Consider the following 27,413-nt stretch of genomic DNA (forward strand, 5'->3'; position numbering starts at 1 on the left):
CATTCCAGTAGTTCCCTATCCGGATCACTGCCATTAATAACCAACGTGTATTCTTAGATCATAAAAACCTCGAATGTAAAATGAATTGTGCATTCTTCTTTTTGATATGGAAACGGAAATCTTTGAATTGAATACACCCTGTAACTTTTGGGCCGCCCTTTATACACATACATTATACACATATACTGTAATTCTTGGACATCTTATACCCCACTATAGTTCAAATATGAAAATAAAGTGTATGAATTTTCACATTAAAACACACACCAACACACACACAGACAAAGACGCCAAGCAAGCTGGGATTATGATCAAAGGCGGTGTGTCTGCACAGTCGAAAGGCGCCAGGTGCATAATCTGTGAAGATCAATTGACTGCCACAGGTGGTAAGTCCCATACATGGCACTGTGGAGTCATAAAAGACGAACAAGATGTAGAGATTTATTAAAGAAGTGGACCATAAGAACGGCATTTACAGAGCATGACTAAGAAAGTAACGAAGATATTACACCACGATTAGAATAAAGATGAATGGGAGATTTGTGCACTATTACATGTCTTACTATTACATGTCGTTGTATTTTTCTGAGTTGAAATGGATGTGACAAAGGATAAAGACGAAAGAATGAATTAATAGTAAAAACATAATCATGACAGTTAAAACTGAACCCATATACAAAGATATGAATAAACTGATGGATTAATAGATATGTGAAGGTAAATGCAAAGAAATATTGACCACGTAAAGAAACTGGATGTGAAACGCAGACTACATCTACTCTAAATAAGTCCTGTCAAGTTCCTTGTAATGTGATTATCTTTAAAAAGTGGTAAAGCTTTGTCAATTTCTTGTTCATTTTAGGCTATTGCCGCGGCTTACACATGAAAGCTGTGTAGTCACACCCTTTTGGGCTTCGTTTTTGTGTGGTGAGGGCGTCAGTATAATTGATAGATAAATTAATAAATTTGAAAACCTCTTAATGGAGGTTAAAAGAAGTGTAACTTATATGTTTTGTCGAAAAATGAAATAAACTTTGAATTGAATTGAATTGAATCCAGCCATTACTTGCTCTTTATTGCTTATCAGTACATAGCAGGGACTTACAGATAGGTGAAGGAGGGAAAACCCCCTTAAAGTAACTGAAATTTGAACAAGATCACTGTAGCATTGGAATTACAGATATCTGGATATTGTAAGTTGTAATTTGGTATTGAAGTTACTGCAATGTTGCCTATAGCATCTCGATCACTTTTGGCTGATTCCTTGCGTGGGATTTGTTGTTGCCTGACGCCTGCTGTGGTAACCGATTATCGAGGTTAATAATATAAAAAAAAAGGTTCTGGGGAACCTGGCAGTATTCAAGCCATGATTGCGTTTTGAAAATAGGATAAAGTGCTTTTCCGACTCTGTGGTGGAGATTTACGTCTTATGAATTTGATCAAGAATATGATATCAACTAAAACAGATTATCAAACAAAACAAAAATGGGAATGGGAGCTGATTAAAGGAAAAAGATAGGGAGACCCAAATATAATGTGAACTGAGGAAAAGCAGCGATATTACTGCATCAAATCAGTGCATTTTGAGGAAAATGGGACAAACTGTTCAAAATGTATGAATTTTTAAAGATTTGGTGCACAGCTGAATTAAACGACTACAACACTGTGTGATGCCGCGTATGAAAAACGATAAAATATAGAGATTTTTCGAGCATAATGAAAGCGCATTTGTCTTAACCTCGTTCAAAAAGGCAGGGGGAATGATATTGCCCTTAAAATAGTGTGACATCAGTAACAAGTTGAGGGAATGTCTGCGTTTCATAAAAAAAAAAAATGGTGAAATTCTCTGAGTATTTCCCTTATATAGTTGTACATATATATGTGACGTCACGAACTGTAGTAGTCCGTTTATCCAGCGATGGCTTCACCAAAATGTTACAAATTTTTAAGTTTTCAACAGTTTGACGTTTTCCTCAAACTGTGCTGATCCTCAATCTTCGCTGATGTGTTGTGCCAATGGTCCTGCATTCACTCAATCCAAGTGTATCGGTTGGGTTTCATTCCCCTTTAAAGAGGTGGCATAGATTATTGAATAGAAAATATAGTCTCGAAAGAAATACAGGAGATTTCAAGACTAGGACAGAATGAACAAAAATGTAGGTTTGGGAAAAATGCATAGGCACAAACAAACAATATTAATCCATTTTCAGGAAAAGAAAATTTACAGTTTCACACAATGCAATGAACACTTCCCATGTTCTGATCGTTGCTTCTGTCATTGTTTTCTTTATTCTCCTCTCTTCAGCAATTGAATTCTGTTTTTACCACTTCAATACACCAATACGGATATCGTATCATTGTATAATATATGCATACACACACAAGCACACACACATACACACCTATGCATACAAGCAAATACAAGCGCACTGCCGTTTATATAACCGCATGTTTTATGTGTGTTTATAATTATATGGCAGTGTTGAGCTTCAATGCTCTGATATTCCCATGATACACACACTAATAAAGAAGCTTGGACGACTTGTTTGTTCCATCAGTGACATATAATCTAGCGTCATCTGCTGTAAGAGGGTGATAATGAGTCTGTTGATCATCACAATTAAGGTATATTGTAATCAAATAATTACAGCGTAAGCGCAGGTGATGTTCACAGTATGGAAATGAGCGAGAACCACATAATTAGGGTAGAGCGAAGGCTATACAAGGAAATCACCGAGTAGCTTGGCTTCATATCTGAGTAATCACCAAGCACATGATCCATGAATGGCCCTTTTTCTTTGATTAATGGTTATCAGGGTGTAATCATGAAAGGTTCTAATAACAAAAGTAGTTCTAATGTTAACATGAAAAGTATTTAGGGGTGAAAATGATAAGCCAGTTCGCAGTTCCACTTTGCGCAAGAGCAGAAAAAAAGGAAGGTCATTTGTACCAACACGCATGTTGGTTTTTAAGTTCACTGGGATAAGCATCTGTGATGAAATGATTTTCATATAATCCTTATGAATGCTGCTTGCCAGCACATCCCCCTGACAGCAAGAGTGGAATTTGGCAATGTCAATAGAAAGAGATTGTTAATACATTCAATGCAAAGGAAATTGATGTTTTCCCAAATATCCATTTCCTTATCAAAAAATGACCTGCTTTTGCAACCTTGCACTTTTTGGTCATCTGGTCTACTCAAGACCACTTTTTGTTTGAACAGGATTGATGAATCCTATGAATTATTACGTAAAGTTTATGCATTTTGTCGCTCTGAAAACGAGTGAAGTGCCCCTAACCGACTGAGAAAAATAGAAAAATAAAGTCATTTTGGATCAATGTACCAATGAACTAACTCTGATCTGGCTTATACGCATGACAATGATCATTATCCAAAAGCATTGTGAACGAAGATCTAGACATTGAAGTCATAAAATACATCAAGTATCAAAATTATTCCATTGTAAATGATAGGTATAACTGGTTTCGCTATTTCTTATAATCAATGCTACATCTCCCATGCTCACAAACTCACTACGATTGTATTTCATCCAGCTTATCGGGTATCCATTGATGATTACCATTTGAATTGACACAATGCTGGCATTGTATTCCATGAAGAACATCGCTCGGGGTCATCATTACAAGTATACCTTGAGATATTTGATTGTAAAAGATAACGAAAGCCCAAAGAAACATCAACGCACTTTCTGTTTTCAAATAGAGCATTTTGAGCCATGTAGGATATTGAAAAGAGGCAGCGGACACTAAGTCTCCCCGTATGACGATAAAGACGGCAATGCCGTTAATGGTGTTCAGTCCATTTGGTATTGAAGGAACAATTATGACTTCGAGCAATAGTGTCTTACGTCAAAGAGCAGTATCACTTTGACTGATTTCGCAGTATATCAATCACCAGATTAGGCCTACATGGCTGTTTTTTTCGACATGTTATTTCGCGTGTTAAACGAAAATATAGAGAAAATTGTAAGCAAGGATGTAATGTCAGTGAGGTGGTTGTATTCCACTTGTAATCACACACTGTATGTGATGAATAAAATCAACTTTTTTTTTTTTTTTTTTTTTTTGCATAGATGCTGAAAATGGATTAGTAATGGTCACTGTACTGGATCAACCAAGCCCAATATGCCATAAAACAAGGAACACGCCAATTTAAAAGCATTGCAACCAGGGGCGTCGATCCATGTTCACGATATATTATATATAAATTATATATATATATATATATATATATATATATATATGATTCTTTTTTTTTGGGGGGGGGGGGTGGTGAAAGGAAGGGGGGACTTGGAAGATAATGTGCGAGGGAGAGGAGTCATCGGGGGGGGGGGGGGGTATCCTCCCTCCCACTCTAGGGAGATTTTGCATTTTCAGACCTGAAATTCAGCGATCTGGTGCACACTTTGGGTGAAATTTGTGGAATTTTTTCCTGTCAAAAAAGTATGAAAACTAAATGTGCAGAGAAATGTGAATGACTAAATCGCGGTATTTCTTGTTCCGCGTGTGCGTCATCACTGTGTACTAAGTGTTATGTTGCGTTTACACCATGTTCCCGATGGCCACGGCAATCCCGTTTGCTCTCGAAACGTAGTGCACCGTGGTAGATGAAACATTCTCCTTTTTCCTCCTTTGTATTCTAGTCTTGTTCGTTCCAGTCCTCGCCCCGGTGACCATATAGCTATCATACTCTGTTCTCACGGCATCTGATCAGGCTAGACTATCAATATTTTTTGTTTTGTTACGGCCTATTACGTGCCGTCGTGTTTTGTTGCGTTCATCCCGATTTATTAGGGTTTCTAATTAGCACCGGGACTGTCGTGGCATTTTTGACAGTTTAAAAATATGACACGTTATCCACTGCAATCACGGCCTGTCATGTTTGCCTATCCCGTCTCACCGCGTTGTCTGACGTCCATCCAGTTTTGTCCACGGTGGCCTGAAACGTGACTGCCGTGGCTGCCGGGAACATGGTGTAAACGCAGCGTAAGTGAGGGTGTGGGAGGGGGATCCCTCCGACGGAACTTTTGCAGTTTTAAGAATTGAAATAGAACGATCTGATGCACATATTTCATATCCAGGGAATATTTGGAATGTTCAGTCCTTATAGCATGCGGCGGGTACGTTAGTATCTATTAGAATTAATGAAATTCTTGCGTCGAGAATTTGCTCCATATAGACGTAAATAAGCACCAAATCAATCAGTGTTAAGTGGTAACCATGGTAAAAAAAAATAATGGGTTTACTATACTCGGGAAAGGTTCGAACTTATGATCACAGGACAGGCGTCTTTCAATATCCACTACACCACCAAGTTTCCGTCCGACAGGGAGTGCTGGTTCTGTTCTTACAGCATGCAGCATCAGCAATATAGATACATGTTCATGGATGTGGTATAGACATACTAGAAATATACAGCAATATAACATCAATATCAATATCAGAAGAGACAAATACATAACATTCAAAGAAATCAACAAACATCAACCAGTTTACATCGGACCTTCTACATGCGCATCATACCCGAGAAAGCCTTGTTCGATATTGGAACGACCAGCAAGATAATTTAATTACCTGGTAAATTAAAAATGTTATATCAGCAATTCCAAAGCATTTCACTTCTCTATAAAGGGCGGATTCTGAAATGGGAGCCTTGACACACTTGCATGCATGCGAGTGAACACACCAAGGCTTCTTTATATGCATCGGGCTGGGATTGGAGTGGTTTTTATTTTGCCTAGATTGGTTCTCGTCGTCGAATGTCTGACGAAATGAAACGCAATTGATTGACTGACTACGAAAGAGACGCAGAGGCCCCATGTTTCTCTGAGTGTGTTTTATATATATATATATAGCATATAATATATCAACGTTTTCTTATGCACAAAAACATTTATCAGAGTAGATTTCCGTATGAAATGTTATAACAACGCTACAAGTCAATATCTATACGTGGGATATTGATTTACCTCTCACTGTCTTCTTGTGACATCATTCTGTCACAAATGTGTACACATGACAGTCTTAGAGCAAACCGTCAGAGGTTTTACCACAGAGAATAATGTGTACTGTGGGCATGTGTGTTTGTGTGTGATTCCATCAAATTCAGGTGACAATGAAGCGATTATAAAACAAGGTAACTACCAAGATGACATCCTTGACAATCGCTTGTATTTCCTGAGTTACAATGACTTGATATTCATGATCCCATTGCAGAAGATGAAACCTGCAGGTCACCGGACACGACATTAATGAAATGTGACCTCGATGACATTTCGTTTTCGACACACCCTCTCACAATTATCCGTCAGCTGTTAGAAGGAGAGCTCGCTGTTTGTTTTGTTTTTGTTTTCTCTAACATCATAAAAGTAACTGTAATTATTGACGCAATAACGTCAGTCATATCTGAGCCATGTCCACGTACGAATGATATGTTTCCGTGACATAAAATATTATTCCTATATCTCGAGGGGAAAAAAGGACAGATGAAGCGCAAAATTCAGCTTTTGATATCTCTTCATAAATAATTCCTCGCTTACGCAATATCATCAAACTCTCTTAGACACATGTACGCTTTGCTTTGAAATATGAAAACGTATAGCACTTGCAGCTTTATATATTTCAGTTGCACACAAATATTCATTACGTACGCGAGTCTATTCATGGTATTTTTACACTTCCTTTCTTCATCTTTGATCGCCCGATATTTCACCGTTATCTTTAATGGATTAAATTAATTCTTGTACTATAGTTCTGGTTGTGAACGACATACATCTTGAATTGTAGAGTTTGCATGAAATGAAACATTTCATGATGACATAATCTTTGTTTCTTTGTAGGAGAAACTTGATTTAACTTGATAGTAAGTTTATGAATGAAAGAAGACTTTACTCTACTCATCTAACAAAGATGAACAGAACTGAGTGCACTCATACACACATATACTGATACAGAAAATATTTGGATTTAACCATTTCTTAAGCAAAGGCAACATAAAGACACCCAGCTTCAGTGATTTTTTTTTTTTTTTTTTTGTGCAGCTGATGAGCGTGTAACAAACAACTTTGAGGAAATGACATCCTGAAGAAATGAAAAACATCCAAACCTTATTTCATTTGCAGTGGATGATTATGTCTGGAAGTGTTACAAGCTGTGCGTTTTCTCGCCTGACCTTTCAGCATGTAAAATAAATGTAATAAGTGAAAACAAAGAGAACACGTGAATTTCATTGCAAACTTTATGAAATACACAGTGCCCCGTGTGTTATCCAGGTTCAATTTACGAAAACGTTAATTAAAACTGCATACAAGGCTCACATACGAATTACTGTGATGACGATTCGCTCTAGTAGTAAAAAAAAAAAAAAAAAAGAACAGACACAACCATCGAACTTACGTCGCATTCAATTAAAATGTGCAACCTTCTTTTTGAGTTACGCTCGCGCCTGCCACTAGTGATAAGCTCCGCTGTAATAGAAGTGGACTGGTGCCGCTGTCCCTGAACATCGTTCGAGTCGTCGGAGCTCACAGAAAGGGCCCTCCCAATCTCTCTCCTGCTCCCCATCCCTTTCCCCTTCTTTTCCTTCCCTCCCCCTCTCTGTTTCACTTCTCCTTCTTCCATCTCTCTCTTTCTTTCTCCCATTCTCTCATGCGTCTACCGTCCTAACCAGATTAGTAGGATCAATTTACATGTTACCATAGCAACCACGAGCATCCTCGACTGGTGATGACACGAAGTACTGTTGATATTGGCTCGGGTCACACTGACACTGTTCAGTTGTATCACACTCTCAAGTAAGGATGTCGAGACTGTAGGGCGATGGCAAGCTGTGATTAATCGAGGAGAGATTGGAACGTCTATGATGTAAACTATTCCATGTAACAGCCGCTATTATTAAGATGTTGTATCGTATGGAGTGAGAGTGAGTAAGATATCGCATTTCATAGTACCTCAAAGACGAGCATGACGAGAGTCAAAATTATTTGCTTGACTCATGATCACATCATAATATAGTCATTACTCATCACTATTTTACACATAAGTATGCACGGGTATCTAATAAATATTTTGAACAACTTACGGAGTCTAAGACAAGTATCCTTTCAAAACAAGATGATGCTGTGATCTACGGTGATTACTTTTGTACAAGCTCAAATTATCAATGTCATAAAGGGTTTTTATTGTGGTTTCTTCTTTGTCTTTATCTTCTTCTTTCTCCGACAAAATTTCTGTGATGGCTTGTCATCGAAGCTTTATCGGGATAAACGTATAGATAAAATGCAGTGGTACTATTTTCCCATCATTTCTCTAACTACAAGCTGACTGAAGTCCTCGCTTGTTGAGCTTGGGTCCGATTGTTATACTGCCAGGTAATTTATCTTAATGGAGCTCTCTTCAGTCGCAAAATGCGTATTTGGAGCATCTAATCTATTTGGAGAGAGTTTCGTTCGGTGAGGCTAATCAGCTGCCCTAGGCTATCCGTGCAAGTATGTTAAGAGGCTTTACTCTCAAAGGATAGAAACAATGTTATAAATGCTTTAGCATATCACTCTAAACAGCCAGCTCCTAATTAGCTCATATTTACATTGGTACAATGACCTTTTTTTTTCTCAGTTGGCTAGGCACTTACCTTGTTCTCAAAGCAGCATAATGCGTGATCTTGCCCTGACGTGACAATTTATGGAATTCATATTCAAACAAAGAATAAACTTGCACAGAGCGGGTGACCATAATGATCTGTCAATTAACCCCCCCCCCCCGAAGCATATATTTCATTGTTTCCCCTGAATATATTAAAGTGTTGGGTTTTTTTTTTCCATTAATACATCCAATTACCAGGCTTACCGTCAGGTGAATGTGCTGGAAAGCACTATTTATAAGGATTACATGAATAATCGTCATGTCACAGATGCTTTTCTCAGTGAATTTACAAACCATCATGCCTGATTGTACAAATGACCTTTTCTGCTCATGCGCAAAGTGAAATTACAAACTGTTCTATCTGGGTAGTCAACTGCGTTGTAAAACTGTACAAATAAAATATTGCGCCATTGTTATTTCCTATTTCAATGATATGATAAAACAATCGTTGTTTTAATATTAAGATGGCACAAAATAACAACAAAAAACAAAACAAAACAAAATCTCCATCCGAGCAACCAGAAAAGTATAGAGGAAGAAGTCTCGGAAGACTAAAATGTCGCTCGTGTAGAGTCTTGAGGGCAGCGTCTGACGTGACTAACGAGTCTAATCGGTCTAATCCTTAGAGGTTTGACAGTCGCGTCCACAGTTGGGGCAGATGTACTCTGTTGCTGGTCTGCTTTCATGGTTTAGGCTACAGGGCTTTCCTGTGTTGTCGTTTTGCATCATTGAACGTCTTCTCTAAATGGGATATGCAGAAATAGGGCATCGATTATTTTGTACATAAAGGAGAGACATCACGTATTACCTCTATCTTATGGAATGATCAGAATGACATTCAATGGCAGTAAAAATTATGTTTTCAATGATAAGGAAACAGGAAATGTTGCAAAAGATTCATTTAGCAAATTCGGGCAAATGTTAGGAAATTTCAGGCAGTTGTGGCCCTATATCTTGCCAATATCTGTTGTTTTACGCATCAAAATAAATTCTTATTATTGATTTTGGCTAAAACTTGCCATGAGGTGTGTGAATCCATAGTTCTTGTCATTGTACACTTTCTCCCCCTCCCCTATTTTTTTTTTTAAACTAGGTAGGGTGTTATACAACAATCATCAATACCTCAATCCTATATAATGCATTGTCAGCTCTAATGCCTGTGACTACCTCGAGGCAAGAGACAGGTAACCGATGTTTCCTTTGATTACATTTGTTTTTTATTCATGTATCTATTATTATTTGGCAGCTATGTAATCAACAAGACACCAACGATAATGATAAAGTAGCAGTAATGTTGATAATCATTGTCAGTATGTAGCGTAGCGTTGAAATAGCAATATCAGAAGAAAAAAAAAGTTGCTGAGGAGATATCTCACTTTATATCCTAACTGCATTGCATATTTTCGTTATTGCAGTATACGCATACATGTGATCAGAAGAGCATTTTCCACTTTCACGTATCCTAAATTCCTCCAAGTAACAGCGAAGTTGAACATGGCCAAGTAGCGAGGTTGCCTTCACGTTTGCGATTGATAAATGTTAGGTCGCATGTCCTCGTTCTAAACTTGGATATGCGCGGGACACATACGTCACGAGTAGCTCTGCTGACGTCACAGATGCCTTTGGCTGTCACTAAATTTACTTTGAAGAATCCGCATGCATTGCGTTGCATCGTGATGAGTTTCTCCATGTCCAAGAGATCATGCGATATTACTGGACATGAGGACGGTCCTTTTATTAATTCAGTTTTTCCCAAAACAATGACATAAAATACGACTATAAAATATCTAGTCATAAGAAATAAAGAACTGAGACTTTTTGACCTCTTATTACTGTAAATTGTGTTATTCAATGTATACGACAATAAAACCTATCGTCAGTGCTTCATTTCTTCCTTATATAACTTCTTTGAGTTCAAAAGGAGTTAATGTGCTTATTGAATACTTTGTTTTATTTAGGCTATTACAGACTTGCCATTCTGCCTTGTGTTCTGCTATCACGCTGCGATGATACAATTGTAACTCATCATGTTTTCATCACGGATATCTAATTTATCATTCCTGTAATGTAGGATCTCTTTTATCGATGATTTTGTGTTGTTCATTATCCCAAAGTGATATAGCTCTATAAGTTGAGCGCATTAAAGGAACATCCAATGATTCAATTGCTATCATTATACAATCAAACAGTTAGCTATATACTACTAAATGATCAAAAATTATTACAGGGGACCGAAGTGGCTCGTGTATGTACAGTTTTTATCAATTCTTTAACATAATTATTCAGAGGCAGGTAAGTCGAAAATACACTATATAAGTATGAAGCTTTCTATAACAGCGACGCCAGTTTCGCATGAAGCATTTCCCTTTAAGACAAATTTAAGTTTTAAGGTACAGCAGCCACGTACGTAGCATTGTCTCACTCAGTACTTGTGGTGGGGCGCCAGATGTTCTTCTCATATATATATTATCATATTCGTGTAGTGACGTGGCAGTGAATGAGCACATTGGAATATATATATATTACGCAAAAAAAGAGTGCCATCACCATGAATGGTATACTAAAGGCAAAACAGGAAAAACAGGCTGTCAGTTTGAATGCCGTCTCGACATTGCCAACCCGTTCAATCAATAACACCCCATTAGTGGAGAAAGCATGCGATGTAATATATTCGACTTACAGTTGCCTCGGCTGCAATACCGCATGCTGAATTGTGCATCGCTCAGCCGCCTTCGACGATGCAAAAATGATCACATTACTCTGAGGCAGTAACGTTCCTCGAGAATCTTTATTCGGATAGTTATCTCTTTCAAGACATTTTGTGGTTGCACTGACTCATCCGTCCCGTTTTCCCACGGAAATTGTCACAAAACGGTAGCCAAATCCCTTCATCTATCAGTGAGAAACAATTAAAATATCCTTACATTTCAACAAAGCTTACTTTCATAATCCACGTATATTTTATTTGGCTATAATCTTTTCCAAAGCCCCGTAAAAAGGTCTTCTGAATTATGTGTGACACGCACCTTGCTGCATATTAGCTTTCTAGATGTTGACCCTGTCGTTGATCCCAGATCTCCACCAGACCTTGTGTTGACCCTCAGCGAGGAAATAACCGCATATCATAATCCACCCAGTAATTTGACAATATCCACTAAGGTTATTATTCTTATTGCCAAACTATCTTTGTCACTTATCTCTTCTCAGGGGCGTAGTCAGCATTGATGTTGACTTAATGTCCATGGACATCAACCAATGCGAGAATGGCACGGGGATCTTTGCAGGGACGCATAAATGCCGGAATACCACCACAGTAAGTACAATGTCTGGAAATTACACCTTACCCAGTGTACCCATTCCCTAATCCATTTAAAAAAAACGACAAGAATCTAAAAGATTGTTAGCAAACAAATTATTCACAAAAACTGAACACCTTCGACATTTGACACGTTTTTCTTTGTCTGCTGTATAAAAGTGCAAACTACATCTGAAATCTACACCTTAAAATATTTGTCTCATGATGAACAAAATCCTGCCTTTTTAATCATAAACGTCAATGACTGTTAAAGTTGATTATGTACCGCTTTTGCACCCGCAGCCTCTGTTTTCTCTTTACAAATAACATGAAGAGAGAGAGAGAGAGAGAGAGAGAGAGGGGGGGGGGGGGAACAGTCAAAGAGGTGAAAACGTCACCCTGCGGTATGGTATTACTTCACGTAAATGCGCACGTCATCGCAAGGAATGAAGAAACCCTGTCTTTAGGTTTTAAGTCTCCCGAAATTTGTACAAGAATATTGTGTGTCGAGGTCGACATTTAAAGTCCCGATTAGCTGATAAGATACAAAAGAACTCTTCCAAATTTTCCTAATCATCGTTGAGTTTTTCATCAAACTTTATGTGATATCAAACCTTCTAAATTCTAAGGAGAACCAACATTACAATGATGTAAAAAGTGTATTCATGTGTGTTACAGACTACCTGGCAGACTGTGGAAACAATAAAGGTAAAAAAAAAAATAAGGTCTAAAAATAAGCGTTATGGTTTCCTTATAGACACAATACTAGTACATAATTCAATGACAATGTCTCTCTTGTACGATGACTCTATCTAAGGTACGTAGTGTCGCATTGTTATGTTTATCATCATCACAATGTCATCGTTTTTGTCTATGTTTTGCTTTTAAATTTTGTAGCGTAATTCATTAGTAGTGTCCTACGTGTGTTCGCATTGATACACCTTATGTTTTCTTCCGGTCTAGTAAAAATATTTTGATAAGGATTTATTGTAGAAAATGAATGAAAAAATGCATACAATTATGGGTAAATGATATCAGACATTACAACATTCCATTGTCGTGGATCATGTATGAGATCAGTTATCTTACGACTGGATTACTGTCGTACGTTCCTTGAAATCCAATTTCATTTTGACTTCTGCTCTTTGGAATCGATCTTCAGCGTCATCATTAAACAATATTGCCCTAAACGTTTCTCTGTCATAGAACCAATTAAGGAACATTCTGACATACATGTATACAGCAATGACTTTCTTTTCTCTTATACGGGTGGTACTGAGAGGGTGAAGCGTGTAATGAGATAATCCAAAGATCTGTGATGTGCATTTATTCTGGAACAATTTGTGTTGCTCCCACCCATTCACATTGGCAGGGACACTTCATATGAATATATCATATGTTATGTATTACACATACACTCTCATAAAATACCATATATTATACAACATGTTAGATGGGCCTTTAAAACCACAGAGTGCGGGCCGCGCACAGCCACAGGTATTAGACAATATGTTTCACACACATTATTCAAAGGTCGAAATGCCACATTGCAAGCTATATAGGCAAGTATAATGACGGTCCATGTGTGTATTTTCATGAGTGAGTGTTTCGTGTATAGAAGCATATAACAATAACTTGCACCGCATTAAGTGCGTCGCTGTTCTTTTATAATTGCCTGAGGTTATCGGATTTCCAGTATTGTGTTAAGTTAAAGGATAAAATTATGATCTGGACTCTGACATAAGCTTTTCTGAATAAGCTTGTGAGCAAATAATGGGAAATAAAAAATCAGTTGAGAATAGCAAGAAGTCGATTTTGAACATGCAAATAATAATCAATTAGCTTACGCTTTCATTAGATTATTCACGCGAGACTCAATGCAAATGAACTTTAATTGACATTTAACTTTGCGACTTCCTGAATATATTCAAATGACCTATTGTTCACCCTATTATCAACATTCAGTCACTCATTCGAACCCCTCCCCCAAATCAATAATCACCCTGTTTGTATTGAAATGTATATCATCGCTCTGATATTTTACTTTGTTTTCAGAAAACACAGCCTGGTAGTAGGACTTATTTTGTATTTGTGATAATCTAATATACAAAGGTTTTTTTTTATCCAGTATATACCTACAAACAAGTCGACATTCCAACCCGCAATCAATAACGATAGCAATAATGGCAGCTGATAGCATCTTTTGCACTATATAACAACTTGTTTTAAGATGTCATCCCTGTATCAGCACTGGAGTCAAAGTAATGTACAAACTGGCAGGCAGTGACAGTGCAAGTTCATTGAGTTCATGAGATTTCACAATAGATATGCCCTCACAATCATGAATGTAAGAGTTGCATCGTACTCTACTAAAGCGAGGCCACTCCGGAGAATACAATTTCTGGTATTTTATCGAAGGATAACCAGGCACACAGAATCCCACTTATATACTGCATTATATACAACTATCAGTAATCCTTCCCTTCCTCATAAGTATGTGCGTTGGGCATTGGGACTGTGTGAAATGTTTAAAAGCTCTTTCTTGCTTTATGAGTCATTCAGTGATTTCTTGTAAAGCTATTCTTTCTTTCTTTTGTACATCCTTACCTTCACATCTTTTACTTCTCTCTTTTTTTTTTCTCATTTATTATTCATATCTCTTTCTATTCCTCTGGATATCAAATCTCCTTACTGTATCATAACGGCGAATTGAAAATTTTCATGTCAGAATGTCTTCAAATCATTCATTATTTTGACGAAGACTATTAGGGCTAGACAGCACCTCACGGTTCAGAAAATACGACACAAAGATTGACTGACTGCAGATCATGGCGTGTTTCTCACGATTAAGACAGTGGTCTGATGTTATTCAAGCCGTATATCGTTTTCACAGATCATAATGGCAGGACAACAATAAACTAACAAGTGACCATGACTGGACCACTGTAGCAGTTAAGCTTTCATGACTGTCTATCAGAATAGTGTCGCTAAATCAAGCCATGTGAATAGATTCTCATCAAATTTTCATTCGCAACGGAGTATGAACAATTCCGACAACAAGAGAATGACACTAAGCGAAATTTACCTCTATAAGCCTATATACCTTTCGAGCATATGGATATACGTTAGTGTATCACAAGTAGGCCTATGTTATGCATGTTGTTCTTAGTAAGAACATGGAGGTAGAAACTTTTCTACCTCCATGGTAAGAACTAAGTATTCTTATATGAAACAGTATCAAACGCTTCCGAACGTAGTAAGAGATAATCTTTACAGAGCATCAATACTCAACCCTAAATTTCCTCGTTGTGCATTGAAGACAACCGCCCTCTGCCGAGGACTACTTCCTCATTTCAATTTCATGTTAAAATGGCTTCACCGCAAGTGAAGGTTTCCTCATTTTCAACGTGATGTTATCGAAGGATTATGATATAGCCCTCATGCAAATCGCATGAGTGACGTCGACAATACATGAAACTAATCTATCTTATTCAAATCGACCACTGGTAGATGAATAGTTGTCCACCTTCTTTAACAAACTCTATGAATTACCATTTGCTGTGAAAATCATGAAACGGTTAGTGGGAAATGTACGCAAAGGAGCAAAGATGTTCGTGACTGAAGAAACAGAACACCGCGAATCGGTGACAACTTCAGCTAAAAGGGTCTGCACTTTAGGAGTTTATGTCATTTAATCTGTCTTTAAACCATCCATAGTGGTGTTTAAATAATATTATATCAAAATAAAAACTCAAAGAATTGTCTACGTCATTTGACTATGACGTCAGTTATTTGAACAACCCTGATTCAAAATACAGTGCTCTAAAAAGATTCTGTTCCCAACTATGATGAATATGTATCATTGACATTCTTTTCGTCTCTGCAGAGACAAAGGAAGTTGAAAGAGCAAAATGTCCATTGGTTTTTGTTTGCAAAATGAATGGATAATACAATGTACTACGTAAATGACGGCGTGTACTGGAGGCGGATATTTTTAGATTCAAAAGGGTCGCCGTGCACAATGAATCACTGAATGTAAACTTTGTGGACCATTTTCATTAAACCATTTTCATTAAATATTTTTCAAATTTTCATACTTTTTCAATTTCGTTCACGATTACGCTGATCTGAATAAGACATTAACAATATCAATAAAGCAATCATCTTAGTCGTTGACAAAGCTTCTGCATTTTATCTTTTTTGTTAGAACACGGAGTGGCACTGCAGATCAATATATGAAAATGAGGGGCTTGTATTTGAAGATTGCTGACTGAACAATTCTTGAACGTTTGTGATCCATAGTGCGTTCCGGTGTCGGGACATGGTTTCACCAGTGGATCCTACGAGTGTCACTGCAAAGATCGTTACTTCTTTCCTTCTCTGGCTGCTCCGGTTAAGACCTTCAACGGATCAATGATTGAGCGTGCCTGGTCGACGTCATTTGGTGAACCGCGTAGCAACGCCACCGAAGATGGTCCTTACTATGAGACTGATTTCGACTGCCGGCAGTGCCGCGAGGGGTGCACGACATGCACGGACGACTCGCCATGCTTTGTGACAAACGATGTGATCCTACGAGCCGTTATTCTAGGCATGCAGGCTTTGTGCATGGTTGCCATCATCGTACTCATTGTGGTCATCCTCAAAAATCGATCAGCAAAGGTAGGATCCAACAAGGAAGAATATTTCTTTTTGAAACAAGACCTCTTATGTTCAGAATCTATGAATGTGAAACGGAACCTTTCAATTGGATACACTAGTCTGAGGAAAATTTGGATACCAGTAAATTAATCTTCCTCTGAATATGGACTAAGAGTAGAAGTGCGCACACTTTTACTGCCACAAAGATAATGACATGAAAAATTAAGCGTTTTGTAAGTACACATTAAACAATGTCAAGAATCAAGACACGCTAGTAACCAACTCTATGTTTCTCAACATGACGTGCACATCTGTATGTATTAGTGCATGGGTTAGTGAAATATAAGCCAGAGATGGCATTAAGATCACGTGAAAACAGACCGTAATGTCCTCGCGTAATGGCAAACGAAGGACGTGCGCCTGTTAAAATGCATCACGCAATACGTACTACATGTACATGGTTGAGGCACAAGATGCTGGAGGTGCGTGTAACTTGTGCGCTGTTATCTGTCTGCGCTAAAATGTCTACATCGGAAAATATTCCCAATCGAAAATATACTTAACTGTGAAGGAATTTAATAACAATAATAATTGTAATAATAATGATAATAATGATGAAGATGATGATAATAATAATAATAATATTGATAATAATAATAATAATAATAATAATAATAATAATAATAATAATGATAATAATAATAATAATGATAATAATAATAATAATAATAATGATAATAACAGCAACAACAGTTATTATTCTCAGGAATAAAGGTTTAAAAGGTTGAAAGAATATTGTTAGGAAGGCATCTAAAAAAAAAAACGCTTCGTATGAATTATTTTCCATGTTCCTCGCCCGCTCCCCCTACTCATCATCTACATCATGTTTTCTATAATTCTTCAGGTAGTATGTTGCGATAGTCCATGGATGCTCGTGGTAGTACTTATCGGCGCTTTCGTCCTCTACTCGGAACTCATAGCAATGTACTTTGAGCCCGAGGCGATCACCTGCTTCCTCAGAAAGTGGCTGCGAGGGTGGGGCTTTGCCATCGCCTACGGAATGCTCGTCTTAAAAATATACCGGTAACGTCCCTACTTTCAAAGAAATTGCCTTGAAGATTCCAATGAACGAGAGACGTTTGGTCTCAGGACAGGTCTTAGCAAAACACCTAATGGATATATATATTGCAGAAATAAAAAAAAAATAAAAAAAAATGCTGATGCGCTATAGGTGAAGACAAACTACGCCAAAAACATCATTGATAAATAATGTGGTCTTTCATACTATGTGAATATCTGTAATGGTCTGTTTCTTTCGGAAGACTTGGTAACGTGATGTGAAGTCGAAATTGTGACATACTCTATTTTTGACTGTTCGATTTCTGCAATTAATGGTTTTCATGGTACTGCTTTGAGGGAATTGTATTCTAAAGATTTAACTTTCTCATTACCGCATTTATTTTCTTTACATGAACTTTCATACTTTTCAGCGACAAAATCTTAGAATCTCTGTTGAGACCTATTTATAGATGAATTTCATTAATGTATTTTACTTACCCCTTTGTTTACTCCAACTCCCACTTTAGTCGCAACATTCAAAACAATTTCCACATTTCCCTTCATTCGAGATTGCAGACATGACCCAATCAACAAATGAAATGAAATGAAAGTCTATAAACATGCAATATCCCTAAACCCTCTTTTTCTTCTTCCTTGGCATCTGTAGGAAATTAGCCATTTTCCAGACGCGTTCGGCCACGCGCGTGCTCGTGCGTGACCGCGACGTGCTAAAGTGGTTACTCCTCATCATCCTCGTGCTCTCCGGCTACCTCGCCACGTGGACCACTTTTTCTGTACAAAGCATGCAGTACCGGGGCAACGACATCACAGCCATTGGCACTGACAGCCAGGGAATGAAATTCTTTACCTGCGCAGTAGAATGGTGGGATTACGTCATTGACGTTAGTAAGTAATGTAGTGCAGTGAACAATGAAATTATGTTATGTTATTATATTTTTTATTCATTTATTATTTATATTACTTATAGTATATCTGTCATTTCATTCATTGTATCTTTGACAAGGTGGTTGAAACAACACGAAGCATGTATAATATATATATTATATATATATATATATATATATATATATATATATATATATATATATAAACAAGAAAGGGAAACTGACCAGAAACAAATAATAAATAGTGAAATATAAATGAAAAAGACAGCTTGTGTGCGTGGCACACATACACACACTATAGCTTCTGACCACACGAGCAAAGAGAGTTAAGGGTTTGGGACGAACACCGATCTTGGGCTTTCAATAGCTCAGTCGGTAGAGCACCGGTCTAGTAATCCGGAGGTCTCGGGTTCGAATCCCGATGAGAACCCATTTTCTTTGCTCAAAGTTTTCACTATATATATATATATATATATATATATATATATATATATATAAATGAGACTCCTGAAGAAGGTGGAGGCCACCGAAAATTTGAGTTGTTCAATAAACTCACTCTTATTGGCGAAATAATGCATTACTAGTTTATTTCTTGATTCTTCGCTATATATATATATATATATATATATATATATATATATATATAAAATGTTTCAAACTTGATTCCACATATCCTTTTGGCACTTTACAGTCTAGGTGTGAACAAAAGCATAGTTGAGTGATTACATAAGGTTTCCCCATTAACTACTTATAGGTGATATCATAACATTGCAAGAATGTGTATTACGTATCAATTTCTTTTGTTCGAGACTGTTAAATCCATTGTTTGTAATATGTTCTCCCTTTCCCCGTTTCAACGTTGTGCTTGTAACGAGATTGTTATTCGAGCTCTTTGAATCATTTCCAATAAAAATGGGTAATGATAGAGATGTTCCCTTTGCTATGCCTGGTTCAATGGAATCTGTGAAATACCATGAAAACGAGAGAGAGAGAGAGAGAGTGGCAGGACAGCTACAAACAGAGTGATATCAAGGATGTCCTATAGTGACATCACAGAGTGCCGACGAATCATCTTCATCGTTTGTGGAAGAGACATCATGGGGTCAACTTTATTTCCGGTCAACCGTTAATTGGGGATTGCTCCAACATGGTTACCGAGTACGCCGGTTGAAAAAACAGAAAAGAAAAAAGTCCACGCCTGGCTATTCGCCGCGGAGTTGTTCGTCTTCGCTGGACGAGGGAGCAGTGAACGTTTCATCCTGGACACTGGCTGCTTGCTGTCTTCACGGACAATCCTGAACCGCACTGCATCAACGAGACGACTCAAGGTGGTGGCGTTGTCGATGATGATATGGACCGGCATCCATTATGGTGGATAAATGTCACTGGCAGTTCCGGAAGGAGTTGTCAACACATGGATATCTTGGAGTACCACTGCGTTCCACATGCAAGACGGGAGTATGTACACAATTTCTGACTGCAAGGCGACAACGCTAGACCGCACGGGGTCACTACAGTAAGGACATTTCTTGAGGCAGAGGACGTGGAGCAGCTAGTTACCATGGTCATCTTGCTTGCTGGATACGAGCCTCATAAAGCATGCGGAGGGATACTCGAGACAAAGATGTTATTGCTTAAACGGTTCCATGACATTCAACGGCTCCTGCGACAATTGTTCCCATGAAATATGTACACGCTAAGCTAGACATTAGTTCCTCCCACAAACATAACATTAACCCTAATACTAATCCTCACATCAAACTAAACCTAAAACCCTACCAGAACCCTAACCCTTACTCTAAGTCACCCTTGGAGAAAATAAGACCAGAGCAACTGTCGCAGGACCAGATGTCGTGTCACCTGCTCAAACTGTTCAGGGGTTGGCCGATGTTCTGAGGGAAGAATGTGATGCTATGCCTATGATGCCTTTTGCCGCTGTCAACACACAAGTGGACAGCATATGCCACGAAGTCTGCATTCCTGGTCCATGCAGGGGTCGGTACACCCGCTATGACTGCGTAACAACAATGACTCTACTTTGATGCAAACTTATCGATGAATTCGCAATCTTAAAGTAGGCCTATATGTATGTATGTATACATATATATATATATATATATATATATATATATATATATATATACATGTATATATGCCCTTGCACCACCCCGCCATGCTCTGGTTTAGTCCATTGCTGTCACTATATGTATAAAATTATATATATATATATATATATATATATATATATATATATATATGTGTGTGTGTGTGTGTGTGTTTATGTGTGTGTGTGTGTGTGTGTGTGAATGAAAAGAGATCGATATGTACACTCAACAAAACAAAGAAAGTAAACACTTTTTCAAGTTAACATTTCTCACAGAATTTTTGGCGAAATGTTAACGTATTATACCATATGAAAGGTAATTCAATTGGCTATCAACTTGGTAAGTCAATAAAAAAGGGAAACTTTACGCAAGAGTGAACACCTTTGTTTTTCTCTTCCAAGGCACAAAAGTGAAAATTGAAAAAAATGATCAAGTTGTCATTCATGCGTAAATGCTCTTCAATGTAACAAGAAGAACAAAAGACAAATTTAACATAATAACGAACATGGATTCAGTTGCAAATATATACCTATGATCTCTATAATATCTTTGAAGCCCAAAAGATCAATAAAGGCTAAAGAAATAATGGAAGAAAATGAAGAATATGCTGTCAAATCCAAATTCAAATGAAATGAGATAAGAAGCAACATTAAGGAAAATTGTAGAATTTTGAATTGATTTCTCAAATTAGGAAAATTGTAAATTATATTTGGTTCTTGAAACTGTGTCATGAATTCTTAAATTACTAAATTAAGTTAATAAAATAAAAATATTCTGTTCATTTAATCATCTTTGTGCCCTTACTCCCTATGTAATTTGAAGTTTGAGTTGAGAGAAAATTTTTATTTTCCGCCCTTGAGTTTCCCACTTTAATTTTGTTTGAGTTTATAAAGAGATAAAGAGAACGTAAACTTATTTTGCTATTTCATTCATGTCTCTCATTGTGTTAAGCTGATCTTCTGCCATCATTGTTATCTTAAAGGGCATTTGCAAATGAAAGACAATATGTAAATTTTTGCAATTTTTACTGTTGTGCCTTGGAGGACAAAAACAAATGTGTAAACTCATGCGTATTAAAGTTTCCCTTTATATTAACCTACTAGGTTGATAACCAATTGAATTAACTTTAGTTTAGTTAGTTTGATTTTCATAAAAATCTTTTATGACAATTTTGAACTCGAAAGTGTTTAGTTTCTTTTTTCTTTCTTTCTTTCTTTTTGCTGAGTGTATATACAATGTGATATCATTCTCATAATCTGATATACAGCATCTAAACAGTGGTGTAGAATGAGATAGAGAGATGAAACGTTGATATAGTGGAAACGGAATGAAGCAAGTAAAATTTTCAAAATGGCAGATTCTTTGTCATGATATGTCACAGGATTATTCCTTGATTTCTTTGCATTCGACACTTTATTGACATTTATCCTCTTGATTCAGGAAAAGTCTTCTTAGAAAGATCCAAAGAACATTACAACGAATTGCATGAAGCTTGGTAAAAGCTCGTCTTTTAGTCTCGTGAAAAATCACGGTCTTTTCTTTACGAGCTGTTCCTATTATTTATTAGCATGCATACCAGTGTGTTGTGACCAAAGATGTATTTGGTATCCAAATTTATCATCCTATTATGTGGGAACCATTAAAGCAGTAAATAATGACTCTGGCATAACACAGAGTGTTTCTCTTTTTCATTGACCACTTCTGTTTCAGTATATTGCTTTCTCAACATGAAGCAGTGAAATCACACCTGTTCGATCTATGTACCGGTATACTTACCATACCAATACTATGAAAGAAAAGTGACTACTAGGTCATTTTTCATGATTCATTGGCTTCTTGTTCTTTCCTTTCTGTACAGTTGAGTTCCTGTTCCTGCTGTTTGCCATTTACCTGTGTTACGCTGTAAGAGGTGCACCGTGCGAGTTTCATGAAACGAGATACATCACTGTCGCTATCTACAACGAGACCATACTCTCTGTCTTTCTGCACGTGTTGAGGTGTGTAAAGTTTTCTTTTTCCCCTTTACTAGTAATACAAACATCTGCTATCCTACAATACATTTAGTTCTTTATTGTAATCCTGCTAAATATTGAGAAATTGTCATAGGAAGCGCTGATAATCACAACAAGTTAGAAAATGAGAATCACATTGGACAGACAATGAGAATAGTGTAATTACCATTTTACGACAAGCAACCGAGTTGAAACAAAATAGTGTTTGACCACGTAGAAAGGTTGGGAAATTCAAATGTAATGCAATCACTTTAAGAGGGATGTCTAGCACACATTCTGCAAAATCGTTCCTTGAGGTCACATGTCCCAAAATGTAGACTGTATTTGTATGTATGTACCTGCGTCGGAATAACAAGCAGTCAAAAAAATCATAGAAGCATCTCCATTGATATTAGAGTTTGATTTCAGCACTAATCACCCTCATCAAATACAAAGTAATGAATTGACAGCAAAGTGGCTTCCACATAATACATCTCTCAGTTTTATGGTTTACATTAGCACCTATCTATTTCGGAATACGATGTATGTCAAAGCGCAGATATAATCAAATGAAATGATTAGCACTCTAATCATTTTTTTGGGGGGGTCTTTGTTTTTGTTTTTGTTTTTTGCTTCAAGTGTCTCTTACAGGGCAATAGCGATAAACATTGAGCGTTAACGGAACTTTCGAGGTGAAGAAAACCACAACAGAAAACACCACAAACCATCACCTCAGACGTTACCGTAAAGCATAACAATACATCAGTGGAACTCTGTGTGAAATCGAGTAACAAGACAGCCCTTGACATTACAATGTCATGGCTTGTAGACACCCTGTAATCACTGTCTTGCGAAGATGTGTTTACTTTCAACATTACATTCGGGAATTACAATGTATGACATTTATCTGGGTATCTTTTGTGGCTGGCTAAATGTGTAAGTCTACTTAGTACAGAGAGAAGTGGGAAATGACAACTATGTTTTAATTATTTTCATTTCCGCATCGTTTGACCTCCATTCAGACATTTCCTGTGGTCCACGACTCCTCCTGACTGGACTTTTCTGATGACGTTCATTCACTCCCAGCTGACCGTCACTGTTATGGTGTCGATTATCTTCATACCAAAGGTAAGTCGAAGACAGAATCATCTCCATCAGTCATCATCGTTACCTTCTTCGTATCTTTAACTACAACACCAACAACAATAACACATTTCGTTTGTTCTTTCCTCTCATTGATGTACATATTCAACCAGTCATCAATAGATCTTTTTTTTTCAAACGGAAATAATATATATATATATATATATATATATATATATATATATATATATATATATGTATATATATAAATTGAAACAAGAAAGGGAAAACTGACCAGAAACAAATAATAAATGGCTAAAACTTTGAGCAAAGAAAATGGGTTTTCATCGGGATATATATTCATGCGGTAAACGCAGAAAATAGAGGTAAGATTATCAAAACTGCAGAAAAAGCACACAGGCACGTTACTTACTGACATTACCTGTTTAAGAACATACAGTTGTCAATCTCATTTCACTATATGTGACATTATGGTAAAAACAAAAGTCTTTACTACAAGTCCTATAGGGATCTCGGACGGAGAGACCCTTGCTTTGGCTCAACAAGACATCAACTAGCATATAATTTTCTTAAAGTCATAGTCAGTATAGTATTGACTTACGGAAGTAGATCCTTGATCCTAAATGAACTGGAAGTCACCAAAATCATGTAGCATTAAAAAATGGGCTACCAATGCATATTATCAATTGTCTAATAACTGGGAGTTGCAAGGGTACATTAGAAATAGATTTGACAAATCGTTATCACAGTACCAGATATTATGACAAGGACTAAACAGCAGAAAAAGAGGATTTGCAAAAGGTTGCTTTCTTAATTCAAATAAAGACTTGCCACTCATTATGCATCTGAATCTATTTCTTTATGCAGCTGATAGTCTTACACAAACTGATTCACAACGATGAGTTTCGAGAGAGAATCAACTCCAGGGTGGTTTACGACGCTGCCAGTAAGTGGCAAAATTCGACCTTCTTGAAGCAAAACTCGACATCAAACGCTTCCAGCGACCAGCATAACTTCAACGCCGACGATGTCAGGGTAAGCGTCTAGATTCCCCAACTCTCTCATTTGGTGTGAGACGACGGGTGTAAGAGAAAATTAGCTCTGTAAAGTAGGAAATAATACTCATCTATTATTATATATCATATGGTTTATCACGTTTATTATATTTAAGTGCCGCATGAATTAGATGCGTAAATTAGACAAGATTAACTGCATACTTACCAAGATACTTGACGCAAGAACCTCGTCCACCCATTTATTTGAATTCTGCATATCACTTTAAAATGCCAACTTTAGATCGGAGTTTTTGGGGAAAAGCGACAAAAAATTACATACCTAGGTAATTTATTTCTTCCCCTTTTTAATGAAATAGAGAGCATACAATGGTCTTGTAATCAGGCTTGAGGCGATTTATTCAGGTATCGGTCTTTTGCACGGAGTGACCTCATGTAGAACAGCGTGTACATTATTCAACTTCAAATTTTTTGCGTCGAGTAACCTCTACTATATGGGATCAGAACCATCGCTTGCTATCGGGCAAAAGTTCAGTAGTCTAGTGGATATGACGCATGGTAGCAGTCAGGAGGTCGTGGTTCGAATCAAACCCGAGATATTTTTATCATGGCTATTAATAAAAAAAAGGGAATGATTGATGCTTATTAACGTCAATATACGGCAATTTGTCAATCAGTTGCAAAGTACTATTACATTATGTTTCAAACTGCATGGAAAATGTAATTGCCAGTTGTGATGAAAGTCAGTTGTAACGGAAGGATATAATGATATTGGATAATATTATATAATAAATATATTGGATATAATTTGGTTCCTTGTTTAACCGCCACAATTAAGGAATTGAAAAAAAAAATAAATTTCTACGAGCACGATTGTAAACTGTCGACATGAGTCTTGATACCTTCTTCTCAAAGAGCATAAGTTTAACAGCCATTGAAATCGTGCGTGCTATCTACGGTTGGGCACGATTACTGAGTATAGCGGTAGGCTATAGAGAGCTCATAAGAACCCCATGAACCTAAGACCATTGTATGAACTGAGAGTGGAGTCATTGAGAATCATCAATAAATACCTAATCGGAAAACCGTATTAAACTAACGGTTGGATTTGTTTGTTTGTTTGTTTGTTTTTATGGAAAGGAGGAACTAAAACGCCTGTATACACAGCTGGAGCACTACAAGACAAAGTCTCTACGGATAGATAATCCTCACCTTCCTTCGAAGAAAAGGAGCAGTGGACCCAGATGGCGCCCTCCGCGAAGATTCTCACGCGGTCACAGTCTGCGTACGCACAGTGGTCACTCCGAGAGTGAATTTTCTTCTGAAATCGCTCGAAGCAACGAGAGCCTGACAAAGGCCGTCGAACTGCATGACTACAGGCCGAATCACGTCGACGGCCTGGAAGCGCATGTGCACGTCAACCAAAAATGGTCCCCGCAGTCATGACATTTCTTTCTGTGATGTGGGCCGTTTCTGACTAGTGCGCGCAAATGGGACAGGTGAACGAACTGAATCGTAACGATGTGAATTTCGCTTAGTATGCAAAATGGTTGAAGAAAACCCCGTCATTCAGATCTTGGTGAATATCTAAAAAAGCTCTTTATGTATCATTAGTTCTGATACCTTTTCATAGACATGCACGGTTAGTGCTGCGACTATCAACGTGAATAGCAATGAAAGAAGTGAGCAGAGCATACTTATTCCAGCTGTCACCTTACATTGAGAGTATCATACAAAGCCTATAATGCAAAGCCTGAATAAACTGTCATACTATTTTGGTTGCGACGTTCCTGCGTCTAAGATCATCTCGATGGTTGCTGTAGTCCAGCTGACGCATGAGGGAAAAAAAAGTGACATTACAGTAATATATTTCTTCAACTGTGATGTTAAATGTTCGGCTTTCTATCTATTATTTCCCAACACCAGTTGTGTCCCTGTTCAGAGCAGTGTGCATTTCCCCTGTCACAAGTACTAATAATTTATACAAAATTTCATTACTCTATCTTGATATTATCGGAATCAGTTCATCAAGCATTCTTTTTTTTTTTCTGCTTTTCATCTAAAATAACGGAATATACCCGAACACTGTTAGCTTTTTTTTTTTTAACCCATTGTATCAATATATTGCCACTTATCACTCTACCAATAGTGTAGGATTCATGCAAAACGTACGCGAAATAGGGATTATGTATTTTTGTAAAACGGGAACAATGTCATCTCTCTTCTGATTATTTCAAATACCGGAGTAATAGTTTTCAGTTTGTTTGTTTGTTTGTTTTTCTTTTTTACCAGAATCTTAATATAACTGATATAAGTGAGCCAAGATGATGCAAGCTTTATCTAATATGAATTGTAAAATGTAAGATAACGGAGGTAGAATGCTTTTTTAAAAAATGAACCCTGAATATCGCACCCTTTTTCGTGTCTATAAACATAGAACATAAACCTATTGTTTGTTAGCATTTTTGTTTATGCTTGATGGGGCGCAATATTTTCCTTCAATACAACGTACTCGTTGCATGCTAGACACACGTTGAATATAATGTTCAGGGATAAAATGCGAAAATTGGTCGTGTTTAGATGCGAAGGTTCTTATGTTAGCTATACAGTCGATTATAAAATGTCATTATTCATCACAA

General features: G+C 37.3%; 1 protein-coding gene across 1 annotated transcript in view; it reads left to right on the forward strand.

Annotated features, from left to right (window-relative positions):
• LOC140245171 (metabotropic glycine receptor-like) overlaps positions 1-26,220 on the forward strand; it is a 53,271-nt gene extending 27,051 nt beyond the window's left edge. The window contains exons 2-9 of the mRNA XM_072324769.1: positions 11,869-11,974; positions 16,259-16,618; positions 17,502-17,680; positions 18,324-18,562; positions 22,525-22,663; positions 23,680-23,785; positions 24,629-24,796; positions 25,915-26,220. Coding sequence (XP_072180870.1) covers positions 11,869-11,974; positions 16,259-16,618; positions 17,502-17,680; positions 18,324-18,562; positions 22,525-22,663; positions 23,680-23,785; positions 24,629-24,796; positions 25,915-26,220 — 1,603 coding nt within the window. The remainder of the gene's footprint in view (positions 1-11,868; positions 11,975-16,258; positions 16,619-17,501; positions 17,681-18,323; positions 18,563-22,524; positions 22,664-23,679; positions 23,786-24,628; positions 24,797-25,914) is intronic.
• The last annotated feature ends 1,193 nt before the right edge of the window (positions 26,221-27,413 follow it).

This window comes from Diadema setosum, chromosome 22, assembly GCF_964275005.1.
Source record: "Diadema setosum chromosome 22, eeDiaSeto1, whole genome shotgun sequence".
NCBI classification, from domain to species: domain Eukaryota; kingdom Metazoa; phylum Echinodermata; class Echinoidea; order Diadematoida; family Diadematidae; genus Diadema; species Diadema setosum.